Source organism: Lycorma delicatula, chromosome 7, assembly GCF_047948215.1.
Source record: "Lycorma delicatula isolate Av1 chromosome 7, ASM4794821v1, whole genome shotgun sequence".
Taxonomy (NCBI): Eukaryota; Metazoa; Arthropoda; class Insecta; order Hemiptera; family Fulgoridae; genus Lycorma; species Lycorma delicatula.
In genome coordinates, this window is record NC_134461.1 from 28,910,053 (window position 1) to 28,926,286 (window position 16,234).

The 16,234-nt window shown below is 27.1% G+C and overlaps 1 protein-coding gene across 2 annotated transcripts in view; it reads left to right on the top strand.

The window, feature by feature from the left end:
• exd (PBX homeobox extradenticle) overlaps positions 1–14,989 on the top strand; it is a 617,080-nt gene extending 602,091 nt beyond the window's left edge. The window contains exon 9 of one of the 2 annotated variants that reach the window (XM_075370540.1): positions 14,627–14,989. In XM_075370540.1, coding sequence (XP_075226655.1) covers positions 14,627–14,779 — 153 coding nt within the window. In that variant the 3' untranslated portion in view covers positions 14,780–14,989. The remainder of the gene's footprint in view (positions 1–14,626) is intronic. The other variant, XM_075370541.1, reaches the window with a different exon arrangement.
• The last annotated feature ends 1,245 nt before the right edge of the window (positions 14,990–16,234 follow it).

Sequence of the window (16,234 nt, forward strand, 5' to 3'; positions counted from 1 at the left end):
GTTTATAGAAAAACTTTGCATTGTAACTGATTTTTGTTAGATTATATCTATAAGTATATCAAAACAATAAATTGAATATATATTATGAAAAAAAAATAAAAAATAAAAGCATCCAAGTTTTTTTATAGGAATCTATATTCTAAATACATTTTAATAGGAGTTTTAGAAATACTAATAATACTACAAAGGTTTTTGAATTTTTTCTTTCACATTACTTAATTTAATAATATATGGTAATCTGGTGTTTATTATAGTTACTAGAGTAGGATGTTAGAAAGTTGCAAAAACTTGGATATGAAAAACCACCAAATTACAGACAATATTTATTACATTATGAGGTGTGGTTCAAAAGTAAGAGTTAAGGACTGATCAATAACAAAATGAGAAAAGTTGAAAAATTTATTAATGGTTTCAAATACTTAATATTTACTTTATTTTTCTACTCAAATACCAACACATTTACTTTATTTTTCTACATAATCACAATTTCGTTCCAAACACTTTTCATATTGTGAATCAAGCTTCTTCAAACCCATTGCATAAAATTCCTCTGCCGGGGATTGTAGCCACTTTTGCGCAGAGATTTTAAATTCTTCACTTTCTTCAAATCGTTGAAACGCAAGCCAGTTTTTGAGGTATAGGAAGAGATGGTAGTCACTGGGTGCGAGATCAGGACTGTAAGGGGAATAATCAAAAATCTCCCATCCGAATTTTTGAATTGTTTGTTGTGCATGCAGCCGTGTGTGGACATGCATTGTTGTGAAGAAGAACAACAATTCCTGATCTCAGCATTCCCCAATAGATTGTCAGTTGATGGATGTTACAGGTTCTGTGAAGTCAATCAAAAGCAGACACTTTTGGTCACAGAATCAGTTGCTGTGATTTTTCTTCGAGGCTAGACTTGTTTGAATTTTTTATATTTAGGTGAACCAGATTGACTGACGCCACTGGCCACTGCATGGATAGTTGTTTTGTCTCAGCTTTGATGTATGAAATCCACGTTTTGTCACCAATGATGATATGGGAAAAAATTTGTCTCCCTCATGGTTAAAGCAGTTGAGAAAAGCACATACAGATGTCATTCTCTGATATTTGTGAGCACTTGTTGACATTTTCGGCACTCATTGTACTCACAATTTACAATAGCCTAGAGTGTCAGTCATGATTCTCGACAATGTTATCTTTGAAACTTCTGGAAATTCTAGAGAAAGATTCCTAATTGTAAAGTGAGAATTTTTTTTCACTTCTGCAACCACACATTCAACAAGATTGCAATCTGGACACTAGGCCTGCCACTTCTCTATTCATTGTGAATATCTGAACTCATAACACCATTGCCTCATTGCCTCCTTGACTCATTCTGATAGGCCCATATGATTCACACAGTTGACGGTAAATTTCAGCAGCGTTATGTCCTCTTGCTTTTAGAAATCTAATCATTGAATAAACTTTACACTGGCAGGATTTGTTATTACTGCTCTTATTCACTCTTATTAACAAGTGTGTTATTTTAACACACTGTTTCGTGAAGAGCAAACAACAATAAAATGATGGTAATGTGGTAGTTACATGCCCAACAAATTGCTTAAAGCCACTGGGCATGCGCAAACTAATCAGTGTTGCCAATTTTATAACCCACTGGTACTTACTTTTGAACCACGCCTTTTACATTGCATTTCTACCAACTAAATTACTATTAATTTGAAGAAAAAACTGTTCAATTTTGATAGTGAGATTATTACTATGGAAGTGGTTATAGAACCTTTACAGTTCTAGTAGTACTTCTTAATCGATAATTTGTATATTTCCAGTTTCATTAATTAACAGTGGGTAAAAAAGTCTGTTGACCTTATTCATAAACATTAAAAAAAAATTATGTTATTTGTCAGTTTATATTTAATTTCTAAGATATAGTCTTAAAATCTTTTCCATATTCATGAATAATTTTGAGATATTTGTTTTAAGAATTTGTAACGATTCAATTTTAATTACCTGCTCACATTAGTTTCTATTCTTATTCTTTTATTAGACATTAATCTCTTATTGAATAGATAATGCAAACATATATATATCCATAATGCATTGTATCTTAACAAAAAGAGTACAATTGTTTTTTTACATTATTTATTATGCCTGTGAGGTATGTAAAGGATCTGATGTACGCAAGATAGACTAGAGTTTTTTCTCTGAAACTAATGACAAGTCACTTATAATAGGTAGTACCTGTAGCAAACAGAGTGGATGTAGTTGGTGCTGATAGAGATGTAGTTCTCTTGACCCTGCATACCAGGAAATATCAATATGTTCAACCAACATCAATATGTTCAAACATATAAAATAATATAAGATAAAATATACATTTGAAATTTTGTTTTTAAGCCACTTTTATTTGACATCCTGCTTGCTTTAGTTGAAAAAAGTTTGGTTTTTAGACTTTGAAAGAAATGGGGATGCATCGTTTGCCATTTATTTTTGTCAAATTGTTGTACATTCCATTTATTTATATGATCGGGACAGATTGTTTAGTATGAAAGTTGATCTAGTCATTTTGTTTTCAAGTTAGTATAAACATATATGTCAACTGTATAAGATTCTTAATGTACCAGTCAGGTAAAAAGACTAAATTTTTTTATGAATAGACCATCAAACGATCATGTAAATTTTACTGTTTGGGTTTTTTTTCTTCCCACAATTTCTTCATCTGTTCTGATTCCATCCTTTTTCATCTTTAGTCTACTTCCTACCACTGGTTTTTTTCTGTTCCACAGATATGTTCAGAGTGTACAAGGACTTTCATCTCTGTTTGAAAAACTTTCCTGAGTTAGATTGAATTTTTGCATTTCTATTTTCATTTGTTTGATGCACTTGTTGATTTCTGTATTTCCAAATTTTATCAAAGATTTGTCTTTTTTTTCTAGATTCATTCATCCTCATCAAATGTCCAAGAAATCTTAATCTGCTTCTAGTATGTGGATATTCTGATATATTTCTTTGTTTGATGTTAACTTCTAAGTACTTTAGTGGTTTTTAAGTACATAATTTTTCTGAGGATTCTCCTTTCTACTTCTAATATTTTTTTTTTTTAGATTGGTAAAATAAATTATTTCCATACCATAAAGAATGACAGGTTTAATTATTACTTTGTAGTATCTAATTTTACCATTGATGGACAAAATTCTTTTGTTTTAAAGATTTTTAGTTAAAAATGCTAATTTTTCTAATTTTGGTAGTTTATTTCCTAAAGAAGTTTTGTCTTTTCCTCTAAATATTTACAATTTTTAGTTGTAACTTTTCCAAATTTGATATGGATTATTTTTTTGTTGAAGATTTCAATGTTTGTCATGTTTTTTGTTTTTTAAAAGGAAGTTTGTAAGTCAGCCTGTTCAACTATAATTTTAAGATTTGAGCAATTACTTCTTCTTCTTCTTATCCTGCTGGTAAAGCTAAATTATCAGCAAATGCTAAACATTTGATTTATTTCCCCCTTTTTGGTGTTCAATTTTATTCGTCTGTTATTCTTCTCCCAGATTGTTTTAATAATTTTATCTAATACAATATTGAAAAGTATGGGTTATAGACAATCTCTTTGTCTTAGACCTGTTTTGATTTGATATGGTTTGCAAATTTCTCCCAAGAATTTAACTTTTGAAATTGTTTCAGTAAAGAATAAGTTTTAAAAGTTAACCGTCTTGAAATGAACTCCATATTCTAAACATTTAATTAATGTTTCTCTATCCACAGAGTCACGCTTTTTGAAAATCTATAAATGAGATGGATATTGGTCTGTTTTGTAACATGTGAGTTTCAGCTATTAATTTTAGACTTAGAATTTGTTTTTGACATGATATACCTTTTATAAATCTTCCTTGGTATTCTTCAATTTTGTGATCAACTTGTGGTTCTAACCTGTTTAATAGGAGTTAAAAAATATTTGGTATGTTACTGAAAGTAGTAAAATTCCTCTATAGTTATTTACACCTTCTTTTGGGCCTTTTGGAATTCATCTTGTTTAGTTTTCAAAAGATCAGTATCAAACCTTGGGATTTTTTCTTTTTATTTGTGTTTTTTTTTATTAGGAATGAAGTTCATTTCAATTTGATAGAGATGGTCTGAAGTTGCATTTAAAAATTTTCTTATTTCAGTATTCTGTACTACATGATCTGATTGAAATTCATCCAACATTGGATTTGGAGATACCCATGTCTTTTTCTTTTTGGGTAGTGCTTTAAAATAAGAGGACATGATTTTTAAATTTAAATTTTGATACAGTCTCATGAAGGGGAGTTATATCACCCTATCTCTGTAATGTTAAATTAGAAGCTTTTATGTTCATTTTTTTTCAGCATCCTGTAATTAATATAATTTGAAATTTATACAACTTATAAAGCATAGTTTTGTGGAACAATTTAAGGGAAATAGTTTTTTGAAATTTTGTGCTAGAGTGAAGTTATAATTTTTTTTGAAAAAGCTAAAAAATGCTAAAAAAACATGACCTTCAATTTTTAATTTTTTTTGTACATGATTGCTTGTAATTCTGCTTCCCACAAACATTAGTGAGAATACCCAAAAAAAAAAAATTGTATCTTCTTTAGAAGTTGATAAAAATGAAAGCCAGAAAAATGAAGTTTTCAGAAAACAAAGCTTAAAGTTTTAAATACATTTCTTTTTACCTGTCAATACATTCAGTTAGGTCATGTATCGCACATTTTGGGTAAGTGACCGTTCATAAATCTTCTTTGCTCCATTAGTCAACATCCCCCCCACTCACCCCACTGTAGTTTGCCTGACAATAAATTGTGTGTTCATTGGTCAGTCTATTTTTGCACCTACAGTGTTTGGTCATGGTGGCCACTTCAGTCATTTTACCTGTGTCCATGCTTGTTGCTGTAACAATACCATTGAGCGATGTAAAACCACATTTCTGCCATGTTCTGTCAAGCGCTATACTTAAATCTGTATTTCCTTCATTCACTTGAACTGCTTCATCTACAGCTTCCAACATTACATCTTCACAAATAGATTGAACAGCATGTTTAATAATTTTAGTATATTTATTGAATTGAGTAGGTTTAGGAAGATTAAAAATCCCACTCAATGTAAGAGCAGAAGTATATCCTCTGCCTATCGCATGTAGCCCATAAACAAGCCTCACATTTATATCATATAAAGTATGTTCTTTATCACCACAGTTAGTTTTAATAGAGGTTGAGGAGAAAAAGCTTTTATCAGTATCACAGTTACCACCAGAAACACTTATCAATGACATAAGTCCAATTGTGGATAAATTTACTCTAAATAAATTGGATAAATTTAATTTCAAATTACCACCACAGCCCTGACATGACCCTACCTCTTATAACATATTTTTTTAAGTAATGATAATAAAATAATTATGTTTTCATCATCTACATTCATGAATTTATTATTCTTGTGCAGAGATTGTGAAATTTTTTATCTGAAGAGCTTCTACTGAAACTTTTACTTACATCAGATTGAAGAGGAGTTGTTGATATTTCCCTTTTCACTAGTCGAGGTTATGTTTTGATCATCTTTTTGTACAGAAATTATGTTTTGTTTTATACTTTTTGGAAATGTTTTGTGACCTAGGCATGTGTGTAATTATTATCGAAGGCACACACACACACACACATACACATGCATGAAAAAAACAGCAAACTCACTAAACTACCACAGCACACAATACAGATACAATAAAACAGCTCTTTTCTCTATAACAAGACCAGCTGTAGATCATGCTGCCAACCCAGAATTTCAAAACTATGTCAAACACAAATTATGAAGCACATTTATTTTCAAAGCTTTTAAATATTGAAATATGCAACATGTCAAATAATTTTCTATATTTTATTAAACGTATTTATAATTATCATACAAGAATAAATATTATACCAAATTGATCAGAAAAAATATGAATAACAAGATTGTGCCAACCCCTTTTGGTACAACCCCTTAATCTTCCACAATTTTTTTTGTTGGTTCTTCTGTTTCCAACAGAAGTTCTTCTGTTTCTGTTTGGTTAAGATAATTTCCAATGATTTTATTATATTTCTTTTCTTTATGTAATTGGGCATTAAAATATGTCAGTATCTTAATGTTATTGGTTGGTAATTTCAGAATTTCAATTCTAAAGTTTCCCAAAGTTCTTCTACTTTTTCTGGGTTGCTTTTATTGCCTTCATTTATGGGGGGTGACAGTCGATTAATGTGTAAGTCTTATTGGTTGATTTAATATCTAGTAGAGGCAGTTTTGGGCTAATACTTTTAAATTCTTTAACTGAGTTTAGAAATTTAGTGTTTACTATAAATGCTGTTGCCTAGATGTGGCATTGTTTTTTTTCCAATTTTTCCTTTAAAAATTCTGAATCCATCTGATTTTATTGTTTCTTCATCTAGGAATCTTGTTTCTTAAAGAGTTAATAATAATATATTTAATTTTTTCAATTTTGATGTTAATTATTTTAATTTTCCACTCTGAATAAGTGAATAAGTTGTACATAACCAGAAAAGATCTTCTTTAGATCTTGTATTAAAAATTTTTCCTCGAGTTCCAATTCTCCTAGTTGCTTCAAACGGTTGGAATCCCTGGAATTTGAATGCCCAACGTTATGTTCAGATTAATCACTTTCATTAGAAGCCATTTTCATGATATAATGATTTAAATTTTGCCAGATAAATTTGACAAGATTACAACAAAGGTTGTGAGTTGTGGAGGTGCTATGTTTAGTTTAGCCAAACTGTAGTTTGATCTATCCAGCCGCACCACGTGGAGGTAAGGCATGCTTTTCTGATCTAATCAATCGATCTTTTGGAAAAAGTGGTTGCTAGAAAAGGTGCTGCCAAATAGCATTCACGGCCAACTGTAGATATATTATTAATGAGATTTTTTTATCAAATTATCTTTACCTCTTTTTATTAATTTTTATGATTTTTGTTAGTATTTTCTTCCACTAAACAATAAATATTTTTAAATTTTATGACCATTTTTTGTTTATAACAGTCTGTATAAAACCTTAAAATTTATATACTCGTATTATTAATTACTGTTTTATTTGGTATAATGCATAATCTGTTCCAAGTATCTTTGCAAAAAAACTTAACTTGTTGAAAATCCAAATTTATTAGGCAATTAAGCCAATTTATTAGTTAAGGTATTAGTTTCCAGAATGATCTGAGGAGGTGGTGTATATCATTTCGGTTACTTTTAATGTGAGATGTGTGATGAGAATTATATTAAGAAATTTATGCATTTTTTATAATAATGGAAGTGTAATATTCACTTCTTAACCTTATTTTTTCTCTTCTTCATTAATCCGTTATCTCTTTTCTATCAGTTTTTCTGCTATGTATGTTTGTATGCATGTATGTATTTTTATGTATGTGAAAGTATAGTTGTGTGAATGAAGTACGTATGTTTTATTTGTATCAAATATTTCTTAATTTATATTTTTATATTTATATATAAAATAAATATTATTTTTAATTAAAGTGTAATAGTAAAGTACAGATTTTATACTTGTTCATTAAAAGGGAATACATTTTTTGCGATTTGAAGAGCAAAAAAGGTTTTTTATCCGTTTTAATAATTTTTTGTATGCGTAGTATATATATATATATATATATATATGTAATACAACAGTGTAATATATAGCATTAAATCATTCTTATATTAATAGTATTTGCATATGAAACTTCAAGAAAACTGGTATTGTTAGAAAACTAATAGTAAAAAAATACTATAGTTTTACACTGCAGACAGCCTTAGCTCTTCCCTGATAATAGTTATTATTGTTTCTATGCATTTTTTCTTACTTTTACTTAGTTGCAGATTTATCACCTTTGCATTTCTGAAGAATGGCTTATTTCTTTTCATTTGGTATTTATTTCCTGAAGGCCTGCCCATATTTTAATTAAAAATAAAATTAAAAAAAAATATTGTTTTTAAATGTTTAATATGTTATTTTTAAAATTCATTTTTAAATTTAGACATATGGAATCTGTGCCTAATTAAGGATTAGAGATGTGTTTCCAATTTGCGATATCAAAAATCTGAATGTGAATTTAAAAAGGATTATTTTTTTTTGTGTATTTTTAAGTCATTTTTGTTTTTATTTTTAATCATACACGTCATATCATTTTATAAATTACACTGTGTTAAGATGTGTTTGACTTCTGCTAAAAAAAAAAAATTGTCATCACTTAGAAAATAGTTTTCACTTTTCATATAATTTTTTATTGAAATTTTCAATATTTATGCCGACACAATTTTATAAAATATATTTATTTTGTTTGAATTTCTGCTAAGAGTTTTCATACAAATTTAAAAGAATTTTTTTATTTAATTTCTTCAATAATAAATGTAGCACAATTGATTGCTTAAAATAAATGTGTGTTATATAATGATTTATTTTATAAAAATACAATCCTGTAATGATTTTGTAAATATATTAGAAATCTAAGGATGGTGTATTGATCATAATAAAAAAGAAAATCTATAAATTACATTCTAAAATATTGATATTACCTGTTGATATTATTTACTAGATTACTGAGGGACATATTTTTTTAACTTTGTGTACAAAGGATTAGGTATGTAATGAGTGGTGAATTTTATATATTGTACCATAGTTATAACTGAAAAGTTCTATTTTACTAGTACTTTATGTTGCAGTTTATTACTTTTGAAATACTCAGTACCAGCTGTTATAATTTGGCATTAATGTATGTATGTATGTATGCATGAGTATGTGCTAATGTTTTTAATGTATCATTGAATTTTTATTTGTGATGAATTTTGTGCAATAATAACTTTATTGTTTGTTGTGAGTGTATAATATGCTTATAAATAATGTTAATCTCAATTTTTGTAAGAAAAATTTGTTTGGAGGAAAGCGTGTTGTCAATATAATGTATATTATGTGTTTAAAAATATATCTGTATTAAGTTTATATGCAAAAAATAGTTGTATATTTATGAAATTTTCTTTTTCATTAAAAAAAAATATATATATATTTATATATATATATATATATATTAGAAGAGCTGTGATCATTTGCAGGCCATGCTCTGCTGGTTCTTTATGTCAAGACAGCATAGCAATACAATTGTATACGCAAGCAAATATCTTTTTTAAAACTACTTTTGTTTTTATTTCTGTTATTAGTATTATTACAGTTATTAATTGTAATAATAATAGTAATAATAATGATTGAACCGATTTATAGTGATTGTAATGTTAGATTAATTATAATATATTAAATTTATTTAATATTTAATTGGTTTTTATTGATTTATTGCTATCTCACTTTTTCCCTCCTTTTATTGTTTATTTTATGATTTCCCTACACATTTTTACTTTCAGTTACCAATTTTTTTATTTTATTGTTAATTATTACATTTTGAACATTATTGGACTAACCAGTTTCTCATGTTTTATTCATTTTCTATTTATTTGAGAAAAGAATTGTTAAAAAATTTCTGTAAAATATGATGTAATTCAGTTTTTCATTCATAACATTAAATTAAACAGTCTTCTAATGGTAAACTATTGTTATTTGTGAAAAAAACACATAGTTATAGTCGTTTGATAAGATAATAACTTCTGAATGAATCCATTTGATGATAAAATAATATATACCAAGCTGAAAAAGGAAATATGTTAGATTTAGGAATTTAGGAATGGACATTAGTATTAATGGTCATTCAGAAGAGATAATTTAAGATAAAGTGTTTTTGCCATCTAGTTTGTCCAGATAACTAATTGGCCAATGAATAAATGCCCAAAAAAATATTACAACAGTTATATATTAATAAATAATTTTTTCAAAACTTTTATAAACTTTTGGAATAAATTTGTATCAAAAATATAAATCATTTGATAATGGGGAGGGCTAGATCTTTAGTTGTATAAATAAGTCAGCTGTAATTTAAAAAAAAAAAAAAAATTAATAAATTTATAATTAAGACAGTATGTGATCAGGAATTGAAAATTTATAACTTTTACTATACATGTGCAACAAGGCTTTAAATTTTGAATAAATAGAATTTTTCCTAAATTCAAAAAATTTTGAAAAAGTTTTATCAGAAATTGATTCGCAAAATTATTGAATTAGCTAAAATATATTGGGCTGTTTTGTTTTTACTTGTCACTGAAACAACAATAAGTGTTGTGTTATCAGACCCAATGATGAAGGTGTAAAATTCCTTCATGTATATAAATATATATTACCGATTTAAGGAGATACTTTGTATCACATCAAGTACTTTGAAAATCTACGTAAAGGCAAAATTTTCATTAAAACACTACTATGATGTCATCATGTAATAATAGTGTGTTCTGGGTGAACGTACATGTTGCTCTTGAAGATTTCAACAGGAACTGCATTCAGTGTTTACAACAAATCGAATAGGGAATAAAAAATGGAGTCAGAAACAGCTAATCAGTCAATCAGAAAATTATGTTAATGTATGAAAATAACTGTTCGGTAGGAAGTGGAAGTGATATTACCGATAGTAGATTTTTGTAGAAATTTTTTGATGAAAAAAAATCACTTTAGGACATTAATTTCTTTCACTAGACTTATTAAAGAAAATTTAATTAGTTAAAAATCCCTTTTTTTTGATCACATAATCAGATGAATTTTAATTAAAAAAATCATATCAATAGAGTTTCAAGTTAATTGATTCTTTACTAAGAATGAATTCACAGTTATATAATTTAAAATTTTTTATATTTTTAGTAAAATGTTTCTGGTGAATTTATGGTCACCGTGAAATAAAAGTGTATAGAAAAGCAGAACTGTGATTATTAAAATACTATTTCATATATTATTAACTATCTACAAAGTAAAATATTAATATCAGGTTTGCCTTCACATATTAAATAATTAGAACAACCTACTTCACGCTTCATTTATAAAATAAACTTCTTTATGACCACATACAAACATAATAGTATATTACATTAAGTATCTGATGAACTAGACCTAATATTTTTGTTTAATTATATAGTCAGCAAACTTATGTAATAAAAAAATGAATTTTAATTAGTTTAATTTTGCCTTTGTATTATTCATTATGTGAATCCAACAAAGAAAATACTATAAAATTTATATTAATTTTTCCAAAAATTTACACATACCTTTCAGAATATTTATTGGTTATCTGTATCAATATTAGTAAATGAGCTGCCAAATATGGTAGAGCAAATATTAAACAGAACTAGGCAATTGAGGAGTTCCTTTTGATCTTTAGGTCATATATAAATCTTATACATTGTGTGCAGTTGTGGAATGTATAAGTGAGAGACACAGATGTTACTTGTGTCTGTCAAGAATGGTTGAAAAATCTGTTGTTTGTTAACGTGTGAATTGTTAAAATTTATATAGGAATTAATTTTCTTGAAGACTTTGGTTGTGTGTAAAATATTAGCAAGGAAATATTTAGAAACATTTTTCATCAAGAGAGGATTGGAGCTCTTTGTAAAAAAAAAAGATGTTGAAAGTACAAGACGTTAAAAGTTTTTAGATGGAGTTGAAGGTGTACAGACTTTAAGGATTCATTCCAGCAATGTTTTGTTCGCTCATGTTCATCTAATTTTTGATTGTGTTTTTAAATAATTAATATTTTGTTATAACAGTGTTTGAAGTTGAGTAAATTAATAGTGAGATGCTAAAGTAAAGTAGGTTTATTATTTTTATTTATTTTTGTTAACTTTTTTACCAAATTTAAAAAAAATAAGTTTATATATTCTTTTTTGTTAATTTTCTAATGCATGGTTGCTTTTAATTGTTAACATTTGATCTCAAGTTACTCACTTTTCATCCATATGAAAAGTGAGTAACTACATGGAAGTTTAAACATTCAAAAACATTATTTTTGTACGCTTTATCCAGTGCACAAAACTAAAATACGAGGTTTAGTTACTTTTTTAGGTAAAATTTTTACGTATAAAAACAAGTGGATTATTAAAGCAAGGGATGGACTGAAAATAAGTAAAGAAATTTATTTATAATTATTGTACTTAAAAAAATATATATTTGAATTTTGAAAAAAAAAATGCTGATGTGAGGGAATTATGTCAAAAAACCAATTTTAAACAAGATGGGTGTACTCCAAATGATAATATATTTAATTATTAAAATTGTAAATTAAAATATACCCTTTTTTATTTATTTTCAATCACCGATTTAATATATAAATCGGTAATATATATATATATATATATAAATATATAAATATATAAATTTATATATATAAATATATATATATATATATATAAATTAATAGGTAAACACATTAATTTATTTAAATGTTCAAAATGTAACTAGATAGTGTAAGAACATTTGTCGATATATGGTTTTCCAATTGTATTACTCAAGCTTCTCCTCAATTTTATTTAATAGAATTTCATTTTTAAGAGAGACTAGCAATAGTCACTATTTTAAAATTGTTATAAAAGGGTAATTGTTAATTGTGAGGGTCATGTAAATCAGTGATATTGAGCATTAAAATATTTAAAAAAATTATGTTTGTTATATAAATAAATTTTAACGATTTTGGAAATATGGATGAATTCAGTTTTTTAATTAGTTATTAATTTATGTTAACAGTTATTTAAATAATCAAGCCAAAATATGGAAAATGTTTTAATCTAGATTCTATTTCATTTCATTTTTCTATTCTATTTCCGTTATATTTTTACATCTTTCTGACTGCAGTTTGTAGAAATAAATTAGTCACATCCAGTTAAGAAACCAAACGTACAGTTTGCAAATGTTCTTTAAACTAGCTGTACATCAGAAAGTAGACGTACAGAATAAATAACTTAAAACTAGCCTTATCTCAAGGGCTTAGCCTCACAGCATATAAGTTGTGTAAGGACTTTAATTTCCCGATGGAAATTTATTCCATGAATGACATTGGTGGTGTTTGAAGATTACTTTTAAGTTAATTCAAAATGTGATGTATATTTTAAACTTTATAAATTAGTGTTTATAAAAATTACATGTGAATTAATCCAGGGCATATGCAACCATAAAGAATGGTTTGACAGCAAAGGTTAAGGCTCAGTTCTTTAGTAGAAAATTTCTTAACATGGGCCAATCAAATATAAGGTGCGAGTCATTTATCTTGCCACAAATAATCTTATTGAAAGAAGCACTCATAGATCTACTGCACTTAGAATTCTTTGAAAATTATGGCATTTCTGAAGCAACAGTCGAATAAAAAAATATTGGACTGATAATGTAATTACTAGAAACGATATACCATATAACATTTTTATTATCAGAAAGTAATTTCATTCACAGTCAATTAGAGTTGCTGGTGTTCAGTACCTGGTATTTTCTTTAATAGAAATATTTCCCATCAACAATACTCATCGATTAAGGTTTAAAAGCAGAATTTAAGAAATATGTTTCACAAGCCATATGATTACTTTATTCTGTCAGTATAAAATATAATCTATCAAACAATCATATATAAAGACTTGCATAATTTATCTGATAAAAACCAATTACATTTTTCATGGTAGGAACTAAAAAAAGAGTTGCTGGAGGTCTTATTATTGAAAACTGAAAAAATTTCACTGTGGTAGTAAGGCATTTTCAATGATATACTCTGTTTCTTTCAATTTGTCAAATTTGAATTAAGGAGAGTTTAAGGTAAAACTTAAATAATTTCTTTATTTCATAAAGAAATTAGTGTATAAATTACAATTTGCTTAATTTATGTTTTGATGCAAATTTTTTTTCATAACTGTATTAATATAAACATTTTCAATATGTGCAATCAATACTTGAAATTTCTTCAATCCCTCACCTTAACGCAGGTTCACTATTTAGGGCAATAATTTTTTTTTATTAGGGTAGGGATCAAATGAATTTAATGAATCTTATTCAGGGAACGTATTTTATCTAGTTAAATATGTAAAAGTAGCTTGAAGTATTAACTGAGAAATAACATTAGGACTTAAATATGAACATTAAAAATTAAAAAGTGTGTACTGTTTACATACTTTTACTGTAATTTAATAAATTTGTAAATCCATTGTAAACTGTAATGTAATCCATGTTTTAATGATTTGATTTTATCTTTTGAAAATTATTTTTTATATTAAGCTTTTACAAATTATGTGAATGAATAACTAAGTAATATATCCAGATAGATGAAACCATGTGTCATCACTCATAAAATTCTGCATTTACAATCTGTGATTTTGTTGAGAAAATCCACAGTAGCTATTTAATTTTCTCATCAATCTGTCTCCTTCAGTTCTTTTACAGATTGTAAGTGGTGTTGTCCGAAATTTAAAGAATGACATTGTGAGTCAATCAGCAATTAGCAAGGACTAAGGTCAGTCAGTCAGTCAAGGGCTGGAATAAAAGCAAGCGGTTTCAAATTGCTTGCTCTGTTGTAGGATCGGTTTAGGCACACAGAGATTGTCATGTTTGTGATAAATTTTTGTTTTAGAAATAATGACAGCGATGACTGTTATTGTTTAATGGTAAAATAATGGGAAGTGTGGCTAAAATGCTAAATTGATTGTAGTTTTGAGTTTTTTTGTGATTATTGATGATTTATTAATTTCTTCGTTGGTTTTGTTATAGGGAGGAGGCGTGACACCAAAAGCGTCAGGTTCACCGCCACTTCGTGGCGAGGGATGGAATCCACCTCGTGAACAGATTCCGGACTTCCAGCCCTTGCATCCTGATGATAGCGGTGATTCAAGCGACCTCGATATTAAGAGGCCTAAGCTCTAGGATTAGAGCAGCACCATTACAATGTAGCATAACATCATGTTATGGCAGCGTTCTTAATTCAGTGCTGCTATCGATACACTGCTACTGCTACTACATGTATTTTTGTTATTTGTTTACGTTACCTTATGACATTTCAGTCTTATATTTTTTCGGATTAGTATTTTTGTAAAATATTTTTTTTTGTGTTCTTTATTTGTTGACTGAACTATTTTTTCGTAGTATTTTGTTGTATTTATGCTTTAATATAAAAATCAGGAAAACTGTACTTTACTTACGCGTATGAAATTGCAGATTTTGTACTAGTAAAATCAGTTATTCAAAACTAGTATTAAAGTTTTTGAATACTAGTAAAAATTTTAAAAATTAAGTTATAGCAAATATATAATGTTAGATGTCACTACTCTATCGTACTTCTATTTACTGCAATGTTTTGTTTTACCAACATTGAACTTAAATTGAATTTGTTTTGCTTTTTTATAGTTTAACAAGTTCTTTGTTAAATATGCATTTCTTTAGGAAACAAGAAAAATAAATTAATTTGAAACGTGGAATTGTTTAAATTTTATATTTTAATGCATGGTTTTAATTAGTTTGTCAAAATATTTAAAAAAAAATCATGATATGTTTTTCTTGTTTTAAATCATTGGTACATCTGACTAAAGTATTTAATTATATTCTTTTTTTATTATGTACCATGAAATAGACAGACATAGACAGACATTCATTGATTTATTTTTAAAAAATGTTCTTTCCAATTCACTTTTTTGTTACTTTCGGCACCTCTCTTTCATGATATCTTTTATTAGTATCATCATCTCTAAAAGATCATTTACAGTTTTGAGAAAAATTTTATTCTAATTTTTTTAATTATATCTGTTTCTTATTAATTAGGTATTAAATTTATGTAGAAATGATAATAATTATTACCTCTTTGTACATTTATTATTTCTTTTATGAGTATGTTACTACAAGGATCGCAAAATATATTGGTGACACCTTTAAGTATATTGATATTAGGAAAATCATTCTTCTTAATATCTAACAAAACTCGCTTCCACCTAAGCTCAGAATGACTAATCCTTCTACAGCTATTCAGATAAGTATTGTGACCTTAAAAAATTAATCATAAATATTTGGCATGTATTAAATTCATACACTGTTATTTCAGTTTTTAATTTATATATTAATTTTTTCAAACATTCACAAACACCTTGTTTTACAATTTATTTGTAATTTTTCAATTACAAATTTGAGTCAAATATCTCTATAACAGATTTCAAGGGACCCAGAGTTTTTGCCACAATAATGAGATTTCCATTGAGAGAGGGGAAAAGAAATCTAGAATTGCATGTTTTCAAACCAGAAGAGATGCTATTTGACATGTTTAACGTCATACCTAAATATAACAACTCTGTAAAGTTTTATTTCTTGTTTTAATTTTATTCATAATTTTTT